Raw genomic sequence first — 14,099 nt, 5'->3', positions numbered from 1 at the left:
AAACGCCTGGCTCTGCGAAGGGGATCGTTACACCCCGATGCAGAGTTCGCGGCAGTGATGCTGTAACCTTCCTGGCAGTCCTTTCCCTCCCGAGTGGGCGGCTTCAGAGGCTGCGCTGTCCGCTGTGAGGGATGGGGGCGGGCAGACCGGGAGATGCCCAGGGGCTGGACGATTCTTGTGCAGACAGGACTCAGGACCAGTGTTTCTGCCATCCCTCTCGGGCCCTGTGCCGTAATCCTGCGGGTGACCCCAGAACCTTGGGGTACCTTCTTTCTCGCACCTCCGCTCTGTACTAGCTGGCTCAGCCCCGGGGACCTGCTGCTTTGAGAGAGGAGCCTGCATTGGTGTCTGTGCCCGCAGCCTTCAGTGTAAACAAGAGGGTGATGCCGGGCAGCACCAGCCGTGTAGACAGAAGGCCCGCCCTGGTTGCCTTCTGGGATGGCCGGGTGCCTGAACTAGGTGTGTGGGCTCCTGATGGCCTGCGGCAGCCGGAACCACTCTGTTCTGTGCCCTCGGTGGTGGCGGGCACACGGGCCTGGGTGGGACCTGGGCGACCTTGGGTGGGAGTCCTTGGTGAGGCTGTTCTTCGTTGTGTCTCCTAGGACTATGCCCAAGCAAGGTTCGATGCCTATTTCGACCAGAAGAGGAAGCTCGGGGTGTGAGCGTGGAGGCGCCATCCACTTCATCCCTGGACTGCGTGGTTGCGGCCGAGCCAGCGGGGCCCTCCGCGCTCCGATGGCTGTCGCCGCGGCAAGCTTGGATGGCTCGCTGCCGGACGCAGATGTGTATGATACGAAAGACTGTATTAAAATTGAGTAACATTTATATCCTATCTTGTTCACGATTTCACTAGGACCCTGCAGTGAGATCGGGAGGCAGGAACATAGTACGTAGTGCAATACCTCCGAGTCCTCCGAGTCTAGAGAAGGCAGTTCTGTCAGGGCCCAGAGCTCGCGGCCGGCGGCGGCAGACAGCACGAGCAGTGTTTCTGCGTGTGCTTTTTTTGGTTAATGTCAGTTTTTCAAGGGTTTGAATTCACGTGCTGGGGCACGCTGTGACCAGGCCCTCGGTAGGTGACTACGGGTGTAGACGCCGCCAGCTCCCGAGGGCGGCGAGCGAGCCGGGACAGACTGTGACATTGCTTTGCGGCCTGGCCGACCGCGAGTCCCCGGAAGCTGCTCCCTCACCCTTCTGGTCCCCACGGCGGACGCTGGAGGCCGCAGACCCCGTCCGGGGGGCGGGCCGTTGGCTCCGTCCGATGAATGTAGCTCCTTGGGGCTGTTGTACACACTTCGTCCCGCAGCCTCTGCCCCGCCCTCCTCAGCCGAATGTGCTTTACTAACCCCAGTCTCGGGCCGGCGGGACCTATAGCCATGGAGGTCCGGCCGCTGGCCGAGGGGCGGTGCGGGCACCCGCGGACACACTCGCCTCCCGCCTGCCCTCCCCCCAAAAAGCAGTCTGTGCCCTGCTCTCCGTGGCCTTTCCTCTTCCGCCTCTGCTCAGCCCCGGCTTGCAGACTCTCTGCCAGGGCTGGTGCACCCGGCGGGGAGAGGGCGGCCTGGCCTGGGCTCTTGGTCGGCTCCCCCGGCCCTCCCTGCTCCCCTGTCCCTGACGGGGTCCTCCTGATGGGGACGAGCAGCTGTATGGGAAGGTGGGGGTTCCCTGGAGCTGTGAAACCTCATATATTTAATGTCCTTGGGGATCGGTGTTTCTACTCTGAGCTCTTACTCAAATTGCCATTTCTGCTACCAGAGACTGTAGCTTACAAACAATAAAACCGTATGAACCCCGTCCTCAGTGTCCTCCTTGGGTGGGTCCAGAGCCTAGGCGGGGCTCCTGTTAGCGGCCATGCCAGTGGAGGGCTCGGGGCCGGTCCTCCCAACTCTCCACCCTCCCTCCCACAAAGACCTCTGGAAGGACGTAGAAGAAACTGGGAGCTGTGGGATTTGCTGGTAGAAACTGGGCGGCTGGCGTGGTCAAGGCAGGAGGGAGATTTTCCATTCCAGACATTTAAAAGTTTAGCCAGGTGAATGCGTTTTGGTGTCCAGGCAATGAAACTGAGCAGTAAATGACACCTCCCTCCCGTGTGAGGACGAGGCTCCCCCCAGCTCCTCCCTGCGGCATCCCGAGGCCCTGAGCCGGGCGGCCCTGGCTCTGGGGGTGGGCCCCCCCCCCAGCAGCTGGCCAGCTGCGAGCCACTGTGATGGCGATGCCCCGCTGGCCCTGCCCGGGCAGCTCTGGCCTCAAAGCGGCCTTTGTTCCTGAGGCCTCCTGCCGGAAAAGCCATTGCGGCTCTAACCCCAGGGCAGAAGGCCTCTGGGAAGCACAGGCTCCACCTCCCAGCCGGCGGTGGGACCCAGGCCAGAAAGACATGCACGATGCCCCACTCCAGCCCCCCGGCTGAAGGAGCAGGACTGGTCACCCAGGGCTTCCCCGAAGGGGCGGCAGGACCCAGAGTCCAGCTCAGCCGCCCTCCTTACATTCCGAGTCCTGGACAGTGGGGCTGCCTGCACAGCCTCGGCCCTTTTCTGCAGGACGGGGTGTGTGTTTCTCTCCACTGCTGGGTCAGGCTCTGGAGTCTCCGGCTGCTCCCTGCCTCCCTGGGGTGGGGCTGGCCCTTCATGCCCAGAGTATCCCGAACATTCTCTTACAGTCAATTTGCACTTCCCCAGGGATGGGGAGCTCACCCGCTCTGGCTCAGCCTGGGAAGACACTCATCCCGAACCAGAACCTCCTTGGTCCTAGGTCTGCCCCCACTTCAGCCCAAGGCTCTGGGACTTCTGCAGATGAGCTCATGGGGCCTCTCCCCAACTCCTCGAGAGCCCAGGTCCTAGACCAGGGCTTCCCACCCCAATGCACCCTACACCAAGCTCAATCCGGGACAGCATACGGAAGAGGGGCATAATACAGCCAGGCACGGAGTCCAGAACACCAAGCGTCTTACGAGATGTGACCAGTCTATGCCCAGAGCCCAGGCCCTGCCACCCCAGCCTCACCAGCCCCTGGCATTGCAGACGGGACCAAGACACAGTTCGTCGTCCATCTTTATTTCTGGTCTCTGCAGGCAAGGGGAGGGACCTGGGCGTGGCCACAGGTGGGCTCTAGTCCTCCTCCCCGGCGAAGGTGAAGGGGCTCAGCTTGTAGCCGCTGCCCAAGTAGAACTTGTTCTGGAATTCCACCCTGGGGGTGACAAGGGGACAGCTGGTAAGGGGCAGGCCCCCCAGCCCTCGTGCTGCCCGGGGCCAGCCAGGCGGGCCGCTCACCAGTGCAGCCGCAGGGCGTGCAGGAAGGCCGAGAGCCCCTCCATCACCAGCAGGATGGCCACAGTCAACACGGCGAAGGCGGCGAAGACGGGGACCAGCACCACAGCCGCCACGCCCAACTCCCGGCCCATGCGCAGGCCCACACGCATCACCATGGCCCACAGGACCTCCGACAGCTCTGGGGGGCAGGGAGGTAGCTGTGGAGGCCAGGGCCCAGGGGGTGCCCACCCGGCCCCCGTGGCAGCCTGAAGCGCCCTTCCCCTCTGCCCCGGCCCCGTTCCCTGGACCTTCTCGGACATCCTCCCTTTACAGAGGGGATGCTGAGGTCCAGAAAAGTGACCCGCCAGGCCACCCCGCCAGTAGCTACGAGCGTCAGGTGCAGCTGGGACCCGACCCACGGTCAGTCCGCCCGCTGGGGCCCCCTCGCTCACGGGCATGGGCCAGACTCAGGGCCCAGAGGCGCAGGTAAGACGCCGTGTTGGAGATGCAGCCCAAGCAGAACTCGATGGTGTGGATGGCCTGGTGCATGAGCACCTCAGACAGGACGAACTGGGGGGCGGGGGACAGTGAGGGGCCAGCCGGGCTGGCAGCCACCCCCGCCCCACACTCAGGAAGACCACACCCACCTCGGCCTCCTCTCCGTCCCCGGGGCACCCTGCTTTCTCCTCATCAGAGCCCCAGCCGGCCACGGAGGCGTCGGAGGAGTCCAGAATCCCTGACTTGTCGTCATCCTGGGGGTGGGGGGGGCAGCATCAGCAGGTCCTCCCCCACCCTCACAGGAGGCTGAGAGGTAGCGAGGGCAGGGGTCAAGCCTCCCATCAGCCTTCATGCCCTGCCCCCACCCCGCACCCCTGCTCCGAGCCTCTACCGGCTGGCGGCCAGCGGGCCTGGACGAGCGGCGGCGGTGCTGCCAGTACAGGAACAAGGGTGTGCCGAGCAGCAGGACGGGCACGGTGACCAGGGCCAGGACCACCAGTGTAGACTGCACCACCTCCTGTGGGGGAGGGGCAGAGCTTGAGTCAGGGTGGCCTCTGAAAGCCACGCACCCAGTTTCGGGGGTGGGGGGCAGGGAGCCTGCAGCCCACTCCTCCTCACCCCCAGGCCCCTCACTAAGCCGGGACACCACGCTGTGAGGAATCCTTCCGGGGGAGAAGGGCACCCACAGCCTCAGGCCCGCACCCCTGCTTCTCAGAGGAGAAGCCCGCTGCTCAGAGTGGCCCCCCAGCCCCAGCACACCTGGGCAGGGAAGAGGGCTTTGTTGGTGGGGCTGTGGGAGAAGAGGAACATGTTGATGAAGTGGATGAGGATGCTGGGGGCAGTCGCTGCACTGGTGACGGAGATGCACAGCCACTTGTAGATGACCAGGAAGACGAGGTAGCCAAAAAGCCCCAGCAGGAAGATCAGCTCGGGCAGGGTCTCCAGGAGCAGCCGGTGCCACTGGCCAAAGTGCCTGAGGGACGGGAAGAATGGGGTCTCCAGGTCACCCACCGGGCCACCATGGTCCTGCCTGTCCAGGTGTCCTCCCTCCCCCACCCGGCCGGGGAACCCGGGCCCTCACACGTGGTTGAAGACTCCCAGGACCACCCCGAAGGTCATGTGGGTGACCCCAAGGATGACGGACATCTTCATCTTGAAAGAGTTGAGGAAGCTCAGGTGGTTGACGGCCAGGCTCCAGACCTGGGGTGGCAGGAGGGACAGGTGGCACACACGGGCCTCTCTGCCTGCATCCCTCTTAGTAGCCCCTCTGCCCCTGGGGGGCCGTACCACTGTTTGCACCCCGTTGGCCCATGGTGGGCCAGCAGAAGGGAGCGGTGATGTGCACAGACAGGCCGGGCAACCGGGGCCCAGACCCCGCTCGTCGCTGCCACGTGACCCTGCCCACAGCTCTCCTGTGCCTCTGTGTCCTCATCTGTGAAATGGGAGCCGTGCCAGCATGGGCTCACGGGACCATCACCAGGACTATTTACCGCGTCCTGTCACGCGGAGAGCACAAAACAGTGCCTGGACAGTGGGCTCCGAGGAAGCCAGCGCTGCCACATGCTTCTCTTGCCTTCCAAGTGGCCGCTGTGTGGTCCCAGCAAGGTGGGCCCCTTGTCCTTCTAGAGCCCCGCACCCCTGCACCCGGCACCAGGCCAGGCCCTCAGGAGAGGTGAGGGTTAACGTCCGGGTCCAGGCTGGGACGGTCAGTGCGGGGGTCCCGGCCCAGCCCGGCCCTCCCACCTGCCCACACCCCCCACAGCAAGTGGCCCGGACTCACGGGGTCAATGCCGAAGGGGTAGGGTCCCAGGAAGACACCGCTGACCGCGGGGTCCAGCGTGAGCAGCGGGTGTTCGGCCAGGAACGTGTCGCTGTGACAACAAGGGCGAGGGGTCAGGAACTGCCGGGGGCCGCAGGGGCTGCGGGGCCGCGGCCGGGCCTCACCTCCAGCCGGACTGGGTGGCCATGGCCGCCACGCTCCAGCCCGAGGGGAAGATGGTCGTGGCGCGGCTGAAGCACTCGTTGTAGATGAAGCCGGTGTAGACAGAGAAGAGCCCCATGAGCAGCAGCAGGTAGCGGCCCGTGAAGAAGGTGCGCCAGATCTGGGCGTGGGGCAGCCGTGAGGGGCGGCCCGGTGCCCCCGCTCCCCACCACCGCGCCCTGGGCCACCCTCACCTCGTTCCGCGCCGCCTTCACCGCTGGCCGGTCCTCCGCGAGCACCATGGCCAGGGCGAAGAGGAACATGAGCAGCCCGTGGCCCACGTCGCCGAACATCACAGCGAAGAGGAAGGGGAAGGTGATGATGGTGTAGGGCGCTGCGGGCAGAGGGGCCGGGCGGTCAGGGGCACGTGCGCATCGCGGCACCTGCTGCCACAGGAGCCCGAGCCCAGGCCCCGGGACCCAGGGAGACTTAGAGGGGCTATTGACGAGGCAGGGGTGCCAGACTGCGTGTCGGCATCCCCGAGCCTGCCACTTCCTGGCTGGGTGACCAGGGACTAGTGACTCAACCTCTCAGAACCTCTGTTTCCCCATCTGTAAACTGGGGACAATGCTCCTGCTTCGTGGGGCTCCTGTCAGTGAGTCTATCCAAGGGCAGTACGGGCAGCCGCGGCACTCAGTGAGAACCAGTTCCCGTGGGCAGAAGCTCCGAGAGGCCCTCCTGACCCGCACGGGGCAAGCTGCAGAAGGCCGAGTTGCTCATGTCCCCTCTGAGGGCTCGCTTTCCCTTCAGCAAGATGGGACGAATCCCTCATGGGAGTTAGAGGACCTCGGTGTGTGTCCCTGCTCTGAGCGGAGTCGTGTCCCTCCCCGGATGGAGTCCTAGCCCCTCAGACAGCGACCAGAAGGTGGAGGCGGGATCTCTGCAGTTGGAAAGGTCCCTGGTGGCTCCCTGGGAGGCCACTCCTGCAACAGGAGGGCTGCCTGGAGCGCCCCCATCTGGGCTGCTTTTTTACAGCAGCCTGAGCCTCTGCCTGCCTCCTCTAGGGGGAGGCTCTGAGGGCCGGGAGCCAGTCATCCACCCTGGCCGTCTGCTGATCAGGCTTGTTCTAAGTGAACAGGCCTCTGCTAACACGGAGGAACCGCGAGCACAAACGGTCCAGGGGCCCCAGGACAAGCTCTGCGATGCAGCCCCTGCAGAGATGGCAGGCCCCAGAGGACTGCCCGTGACCCTGGTCATCATCCACTTGGTCTCACATTCTGTCCTGGTGTCCTGCCTCCACCACGCTGGGGGGGAACTGAGCACCCGTTTCTAGCCCACCAGCTCAGGCCGGACCCCTCCCTGGCCCACGGCCGAGTTCCTTCCAAAAATGCGCCCACGGCTCACCTCCCACACCCATTCTTTGGACTCAGAAACCCACTGTGATCCCCACCCAGTAACAAGGGGTGGGGGGCGCTGGGCCCCCTGACCACACCGGAGCCAGCTGGCCACACGAGAAGCCACATCCGGAGGGAGCAAACTGGGCAGGTGACCGGCAGGTGCCACAGCCGCCCGCCTGCCCCCCAAACCCCCACCTCTCAGCTGCTTCCCTGACTGGTTTCTCCCAGCAGCACCGCTCTTCATAGGCCACTTGTGCCAGAGTACCCCCCCGCCCCCTGCCCCCCCCAAAGGGTCCGCTTCTGGGCGAACCCAACAGCGGTGGGGCTGGGCAAGCAGCTCCACAGGCGGAGTCCAGCCTCGGGGACGGCTTCGACCTTCCCTGTGCGGCTCTGAGGACTGAGCTCTTACTCCCATTTTATAGATGTGGAAACAGAGGCTCCAAGAAACTAAGAAACGAGCCAGAGTAAGCGGCTCAGACCTCAAACCTGAGCCATTCCTTTGGCAAAGCCCGTTTTTTCCCGTGCTGGATCCCCGGTAAACCGAGCTGGGGTGGGAGGGGGGTTGCTGGGGGTGAACACCAGGCTTGGACGCGCCTCCCCCTGCCCCCCGCCCGTCTGGTGGGAGGATGGGTCCGTGCGGAGATGCCGCCCTCCGGGCTGGGGCTCCACAGCTCTCACCGGGGTTGACCTCCTGGTAGCGACCCACACCGTAGGCGTCCACGATGCCTTGGAAGCTGGCCGTGAAGCGGTTGGTGCGGATGAGCGTGGGGGGCATGTCCCGGCAGGGGATGCGGTGAACCACGGCGCTCACACCCGCCTCGCTCTGGGGCACCCAAGGGGTAGAGGGACAGATGAGACTGAAGGTGGGGGCCTTCGGGGACTGCTTGTCACCCACCCCCCACCCCCCGTCAGACCCAGCTGGAGATGTGGGCGCTCACCAGGCAGGCGCCCGGGAGAGCTGGAACAGCCCCTCCCCTCTCCATGGAACAGGCCTACCTATTAGCCCCACCTGCCCCCATTCAGGGTGATTTAGGGAGAGCCCGAGGTCAGCTGGACCAGAAATCGCTTGGGAAATAGGAGTATGCTGCTTATCCAGGCCGCCCGGGAGAGGGAGCTGCGTTGCCTACTAGGCAGCAGCAGCTACAGTGACCCCTGGAGGGTCATCACACCCATTTCACAGGTGAGTAGCCTGAGGCTCCCTCCAGTAGCCCCAGATCAGGGGCGGCGCCTGTGGAGCTGGCCTCCCAGGTGCTCTGGTCCCTCCAGGGGCTTCGGACATCAGGAGCAGGGAGGCCTTGGGCCAGGGGGTCAGGACTGCCCCGGAAGGGTCTGAGTCAAGGCCCCGCGATGGCAACAGGAAGTGTGTTGGGAGGTGGGGGCAGGGGAGAGCAGGAGATGCCCACTCACCGAGCCATCCCGCAGCACCTGCTGCAGGGCGGGCAGGTCGCTCGCGGCGCACCAGCCCTCGGCAATGAGGCACTTGTGGGTGGCGCTCACGCTGCACTGGTTGAGCACCAGGTACACCGCCTTCATCTTGCGGGTCTGCACCTGCCAGGGCGGCAGCAGCCGCTGCACGCGGCCCAGCACCTGGCTCAGGAAGCGCTCCGTCTCCCCCAGAACCTGAGGCCAGAGCAGGAGGTGAGGGTGGCCGGGGCGGGGCAGGGGGGCGGGGCAGGGCAGGGGGCGGGGCGGGGCAGCCGGCCACGGCCACAGGTGAGCACCCACCTCCTGCAGCTCGTGGCTCTGCTGCTGCAGCTGCTGCAGGACTCCCAGGCGGCCCTCCTCCTGCTCCACGAACGGGAACACGTGGCAGTGGAAGCTGGCGGCGAGGAGGGGTGATGCGAGCGGTTGGGGGGAGGGGGCAGGGGGCTCTGGTTGTGCGGAGGCTGAGTCTGAACGGTGCATCCGGGGCAGGGGACGGGGTGGTGACACTCGCCCCCGCCCCCCGGGGCAGAAGGCCCCTCATGGAGCTCACCAGTCCGTGATCTTGCGGATCTTCTGCCCTATCTGTTCGCCCCAGTAGGAGATGAGGAAGGTCATCCACGTCGCCGGCTCCCCCTGCAGGACGGGGCCGCTTCACCTGGACTCCTGGGCTCCCACCCCAAGATGCTCTCCCCGACCCCCCGGGCCCCCAGCCTGTACCGTCACCGGGTCCTCCAGCGGCTGCTCCGTCTCCCGGAAGCTGGCGATAAGGAAGCCCCGGCAGGCCCTCCAGAGCAGGCGTTCCAGGGCGGCGGCCTTGGCGGGCTCCACGGCACCTGCCACAAAGCTGCCAGGCCAGGCCACCGCGCTCAGGATGGCCGAATAGGACAGCGGCCCTGTTCCCTGGAAGGAGGCCGGAGCCCGAAGCCGGGCCAGAAGAGGAGAGCAACAGACGCTGTGGGCCCGAAGCAGGAGGCTGCGGACAGTCTGAGGGCGGAGCAGGAGAGCACTGGACAAGGAGCTGGCCAGGAAAGATCTGGAACTTCCCCTTACTTACTTGACTCTCAGGTCCTGGTGGGGCCCCCCGGGGGGCTGGAGTAGGGGGGTTCTTTCCAAGAGCCCATCTGCAGGGGCGGCTGCCGACTAGGGGCCAAGAGGCACCACTGAGCCCCTCGCCCAAGTAGGGGCCTGGCCCCCCTGCCTCTCCCCTACCCCGTGGGGGCTGATGCTGACCTGGAGGCGATGGCCCTGGCCCAGCACGGCCGAGTGCAGCCGCAGCTGGTGCAGCTGCACCCGCAGGGACTGCTGGTTGCCCCGCACGTCCCGGAGCTCCTGGGCCAGACGGTCCGTCTCCTCCTGGATGCGCAGCAGGTCACGGGGCGGGGGCGCCAGCAGCCTCCCCTCGGGTGGGGGCAGCACCAGGCCAGCCCGCCGCACTTCCTCCTGCAGGAAAGCTGGGTACGGAGTAACAGGTGTCAGGGGAGGCTGTTGGGGGCCCACACCAGCTCACGGCCAGTTAGCCAAGGGCCACCTAATGTCTACGGGTCCCAAATGCCACCCCAAACTCAACTGGCCACCAGCTAATTGATTCACTGAGTCCACGACCCCCAGAAAAACCCCAGGCCAAACTCTATCCCCACAGGGCCACTCTCCCTGTCCTGAGCTCTCTCCCTTGGCCACTGTCCCACTGGGCCTGGGTCCCACAGTGGGGCCCAGGCAGGTTGGCCTGAGCACTGGGGGGCCCGGGGCAAGAGCGTGCATGGAGCCTGCTGCCTGAAGGCTAACAAACCGTTAAAATAAATGTGCTCTGTTCTCCCCTCTCGTCAGCTCCTCCTGGGAGGGGCTGTCAGAGGCCGGGGCCAGAGTCCCCCTCACCTGGGTTGGAGAAGCGGCTCCTTGGGGCACTTGACCCTGGATCCTGACCTCCCCCACCCCAGTCCATCTGAGAGACAGAGAGAGCTCTGTCCAAGTCTCTCCCCTGCTTAGAAACTGCAGTGGCTCCCAGTGTTCCCTGGATGAATTCCTAGGCCCTCATGTAATATTCGAGGCCTCCTCCAAGTGAGCCCCATTCTCAAGGGCACCCCATGGACCCCAGCGGCCCTGTCCTGGCTCTGCAGCGCCTGGCCTGGACTTCCCTTCTGCCTTCCACCTGGAGCACCAGGACTCTTCCTTTCAGGCTAAGCTCAACTGGCACCCCCTCCAGGAAGCCTGCCTGGGATGTGGGCCTGAGGACAACTCACTGAAGGTCTTCTCCAGCTCTTCACAGCGCCGAACGTCCCCCACAAAGCGTCTCTGGAAGGCGCTTACCGAGGCGTTGAGCTGCGGTTGCCGCAAAGATGGGTCAGACTTCTAGAGAGGGGGCTAGGGAGGTCCCCCCACCCCGGGGCCCAGGCTTGACTCTCGGCAGGCCATAGCTACTCCCCCCCAGAAAAGTGTTGAACACACCACGAGCCACCAGCAGCCCAGCGGGAAACAGACCCGGCTTTGCGTGCTCTGGGGAGGGAGTGATGGGGTCCCTGGAGGCAAGGTGGCCTCAGTGGCAAGGCTGGCCTTTCCGAGAGGGGAGCAGCCACAGCCGAGGTTGCCAGGATTTCAAGCTGGGGCCCTTCCCGGGGGAGGCGGCCTGCCGTCTGGGACACGTAGGGACGAGGCCCCCTCCCGCGCCCGTCCGGCCCCACTCACGTCTCTGAACTCCACGAGCCCCAGCTCGCCGAGCTGGCTCACGCAGGTGTAAGCGGCCGAGGTGGGCAGGAAGAGCTGGACCAGTGCCACCTCCTCACTCCGGAACATGGAGCCCATGGTCCTGCGGGCTGGGCCGGGGGGGAAGGCTCAGTCCGGGCCGGCTGGACAGCTCCCCACCGACTAGCAATGCCATCTGCCTCAGCTCACGTCATCCATGGGAGGTCTGCTACCAACCCCGCCTGACATATGGGGAAACTGAGGCCCGGGCAGCTTCAAAGGGGTGCTGAGGTCACACAGGAAGTAAGTGGCACAACCGCGAGTGCAGCCCGCCCTGGCTGGCCTCACGGCCTGACCCGCGCCCCATCCCCGCACTGGCTTTTCTCACATGCACCCTCTGCTCCCGCTGTCCCTCCTCTGTGACCTGCCCTCACCCTGGGCCCTACTCGTCCTTGGGGCCCCAGGCCAAGGGTCGCCTCCAGCAGCTGGCCTCCTAATTGCCACAGCCCTCGGCTGGCCACCAGCCCTCATCCATCTACACCAAGGAGTGTCCGTCCATGTAGACAGACAGCCGGGGCTGAAGGTTGGGGCTGTTCCCCGAGTCCCCGGTCCCCCTGCCAGCCGGAGCCCCCCTGGAGGCCTCTGCGTGTGCCGAGGGGGTGGGAGCCTCCAGCGGGTCCCCCGGTGCCCTCACTGAGGGCAGAGAAGCCCGAGGCCAGGTTGGGGCGGGCCCTTCCCCCGAGGCTTGGACCGCTTGGCGGCCGATGTCCAAATAGGGGCGGAAACAGCCTTCCAGGTGTCGAAACCCAGGAAAGTGAAACTGTGGAAGCTGACAGGAGCAGGACGGCCTGGCGGGGCCCTACCCAGATGCCGCGGGGGAGGCCCTGCAGATGCCTCAGCCATGAGCCAGGGCTCCACGGCCATTGCTCTCGGGGCCCAGGGCCAGCCACTTCCCCTTTGTGGGACTCAGTTTCCTTAGCTCTCATAGTGTCAGGGAAGGGGACAGGCGTGGGTGAGGTCCCCAACTGAGGGTGACCATTTGGTGCCAAAGCGCCGCCTGCTGTCTGGGAGGGTGGGGGCCTGCCCAGCTGGTCACTTCCTCCCCTGGGCCTGGTTTCCTTCAGTCTAAACAGGGAATGCAGCCCCTGCCCTGGCCTGGAAGAGGAAAGAAGGCGGAGAGGCAGCCCAGGACTGCAGCAGCCCCTGGCCCCAGGCAGAGAAGTGTGGGCAGGAGGGGCTAGGCTCTACCCCCAGAGGGCCAGGGCCCAGGCTCCAGAGTGTGGCTCAGGCTGTGACTGGCTGTGTGTCCTTGGGGGAGCCTCTCACCTTCTCTGGGCCTTCTCTTCCTCTTTGGGTAAATGGGACTTGGCCACCCCAGCAGAGACAAGACCTGGGTGGGCAGATGACAAAAACAGAGGTTCCACGTAACCCCTCACGCATTCTAGCTCACTGCAACCTAACAGCAATCCTCGGGAAAGAGGACCTTGTGGCTTTGTTTTATGGACTCACGGATGGCTCAGCACACCTGGAGAGGTGGGGTCTGGGATCAGGTGGTCAGCAGGTGGCTAAGTCAGGCCAGAGCTGGCCTTGGAGCTGTAGGTCTGTCGTCCCAGGGCACAGTATGCGCTCAGGGGAGGGCTGTTCTCCGCCCAAGGCCCCCTGAAAGGCTGGGCGGGACAGATGAGGGGGTTGGGTTGTAGGGAACCAGGTCTGGGGACCCAAGGGATGCAGCAGCCCCAGGCTGTGGCCAATCTAGCCTGGTAACTGTCACTCACAGGGCCTCAGCCTGGGCGAGCCCCTTGGGAATTCCCTTGGATGGGGTGGGCGGGGTGTGCAGGGACCTGGTCAGACCCCCCTCCCCCACAGGTGAGGATGCCACTGGCTCACCCCTTACCCCCCATCCTCTGCGGCCCCTACCCAAGCCGGGGGGGGGGGGGTGTACCCTACTCCTTTTAATGGAGCAAATGAAGGTTGCTCAGTCCTTTGGCCTTCAGGATCCAGACTGCAGCCCCTCCTCCCTCTGTTCCCCCCTCCTCCTGGTCCCTCAGGGGCTGAGGCTAAGGCCAACTGCTTCAGGAACCCACCAGATCTCTGCTCGAAGCCCCTGACCCATGATGATGAGAACTGAGCTGGAGAGAGAAGGCCCGCTGCCTCGCCCATTCCAGACTGGTAGGCTCTGCAGTTAGAGCAACCCCACTTGCCTCTAGCTCTGCCTCTTCCTAGTTGGATGGGACTCAATTTCCTGATCTGTAGAATGGGTCCCTCCCTCCGAGGAAGATGCCCCAGAGAAAGCCCTGAGCGCCACCAGAGCAGCACCACGACCGGCAGAGTTGGGCCCCGTAGTTAGCGGCTGTTAACTCCCGTCCTCCTCTTCCCCCCACCCCACCTCCTCCTCCTCTTCCTCCTCCTCCTCGGCGCCACGGCGGCCCCCACCAAGGCCTGACACCCGGCGGGCAAACAGACTGAGTCGCATGCACTGGCCCAGCTGGGATGAGGGGTTCCTTTCTCCGGGCAGGGCGAACCGAGGGTGGCAGACGGAGCTGCCGCTGGGGCCCACTCACCCCCGGGTCCGCCGCACGCGGCGCTGCTCAGCTCTGCGCTCCGGGCTCTGCGCTCCCGGCCGCGGCGCCCACGCAACTCACTTTCCCCGGCGGGCGGGCCGCAGGGGGCGGGGCCACGGACGCCCCGCCCCGTCCCCTCCGGGCCCGGCGGGGAGGGGCGCCGGAGTCCCGCGAGCGGCAGGCGGGGAGGCAGGGCCCGGGCTGTGGCCCCGCCCGCCCTCGCTGGCTCGCGGGAGGCTGGGGGACGGGACGTGGGGCGGGGAGGCCGGGGACCCGAGCCGAGTCGACCGCGCACGCCTACGTGGCCGGGATGCGGGTGCGGGGGGGGCGGCCGGGGCTCGGGGATGGGAACCCCCCCCCACACCTAGAGGGCTCGCTG

At 65.6% G+C, this 14,099-nt stretch overlaps 2 protein-coding genes across 9 annotated transcripts in view; one reads left to right on the top strand and one right to left on the bottom strand.

The window, feature by feature from the left end:
- Positions 1–1,791, top strand: part of CHKA (choline kinase alpha) — a 58,251-nt gene extending 56,460 nt beyond the window's left edge. For all 3 annotated transcript variants that reach the window (XM_082748737.1, XM_082748736.1, XM_082748738.1), the window contains one exon: positions 603–1,791. In XM_082748737.1, coding sequence (XP_082604863.1) covers positions 603–662 — 60 coding nt within the window. In that variant the 3' untranslated portion in view covers positions 663–1,791. The remainder of the gene's footprint in view (positions 1–602) is intronic.
- Positions 1,792–3,031: 1,240 nt separating this feature from the next.
- TCIRG1 (T cell immune regulator 1, ATPase H+ transporting V0 subunit a3) lies at positions 3,032–13,840 on the bottom strand. Of its 6 annotated transcripts, XR_014316296.1 has the most exons (22): positions 13,721–13,835; positions 12,486–12,549; positions 11,163–11,290; positions 10,721–10,799; positions 9,714–9,934; positions 9,538–9,623; positions 9,201–9,327; positions 9,034–9,116; positions 8,784–8,877; positions 8,466–8,678; positions 7,737–7,881; positions 5,916–6,055; positions 5,685–5,842; positions 5,521–5,611; positions 5,028–5,172; positions 4,822–4,940; positions 4,500–4,713; positions 4,132–4,257; positions 3,890–3,994; positions 3,695–3,812; positions 3,264–3,441; positions 3,032–3,180 (listed from the first exon to the last, which is right to left on the bottom strand). XR_014316296.1 is itself a non-coding variant. In XM_082748735.1 (21 exons), exons 3-21 carry the CDS (start codon positions 11,277–11,279, stop codon positions 3,102–3,104), a joined length of 2,493 nt encoding a protein of 830 aa, XP_082604861.1. In that variant the 5' UTR covers positions 11,280–11,283; positions 12,486–12,549; positions 13,721–13,840; the 3' UTR covers positions 3,032–3,101. The 6 variants fall into 6 exon arrangements, 4 of the variants coding, with proteins under 4 accessions (XP_082604861.1, XP_082604858.1, XP_082604859.1 ...); XR_014316297.1 differs by lacking the exon at positions 12,486–12,549 and having other exon boundaries at positions 13,721–13,805; XM_082748735.1 differs by lacking the exon at positions 5,028–5,172 and having other exon boundaries at positions 11,163–11,283; positions 13,721–13,840.
- Between the last annotated feature and the right edge of the window lie 259 nt (positions 13,841–14,099).

Source organism: Mustela nivalis (genome assembly GCF_964662115.1).
Source record: "Mustela nivalis genome assembly, chromosome: 9".
In the NCBI taxonomy this organism is placed as follows: domain Eukaryota; kingdom Metazoa; phylum Chordata; class Mammalia; order Carnivora; family Mustelidae; genus Mustela; species Mustela nivalis.
The sequence above is the reverse complement of the archived record's forward strand: the minus strand, read 5'-3'. Positions and strand labels throughout refer to the sequence as shown.

What these genes read in the sequence shown, in the direction of transcription:
- TCIRG1 (XM_082748735.1), bottom strand. Translation starts at nt 11,279, where the DNA reads ATGGGCTCCATGTTCCGGAGTGAGGAGGTGGCACTGGTCCAGCTCTTC. An exon ending in CTGGGAGTCTTCAACCACGT is followed by an intron (nt 4,714 to 4,821) that starts GTGAGGGCCCGG and finishes CCCGTCCCTCAG; the next exon opens with GCACTTTGGCCAGTGGCACC. An exon ending in CCTGAGTCTGGCCCATGCCC is followed by an intron (nt 3,442 to 3,694) that starts GTGAGCGAGGGG and finishes CCTGCCCCCCAG; the next exon opens with AGCTGTCGGAGGTCCTGTGG.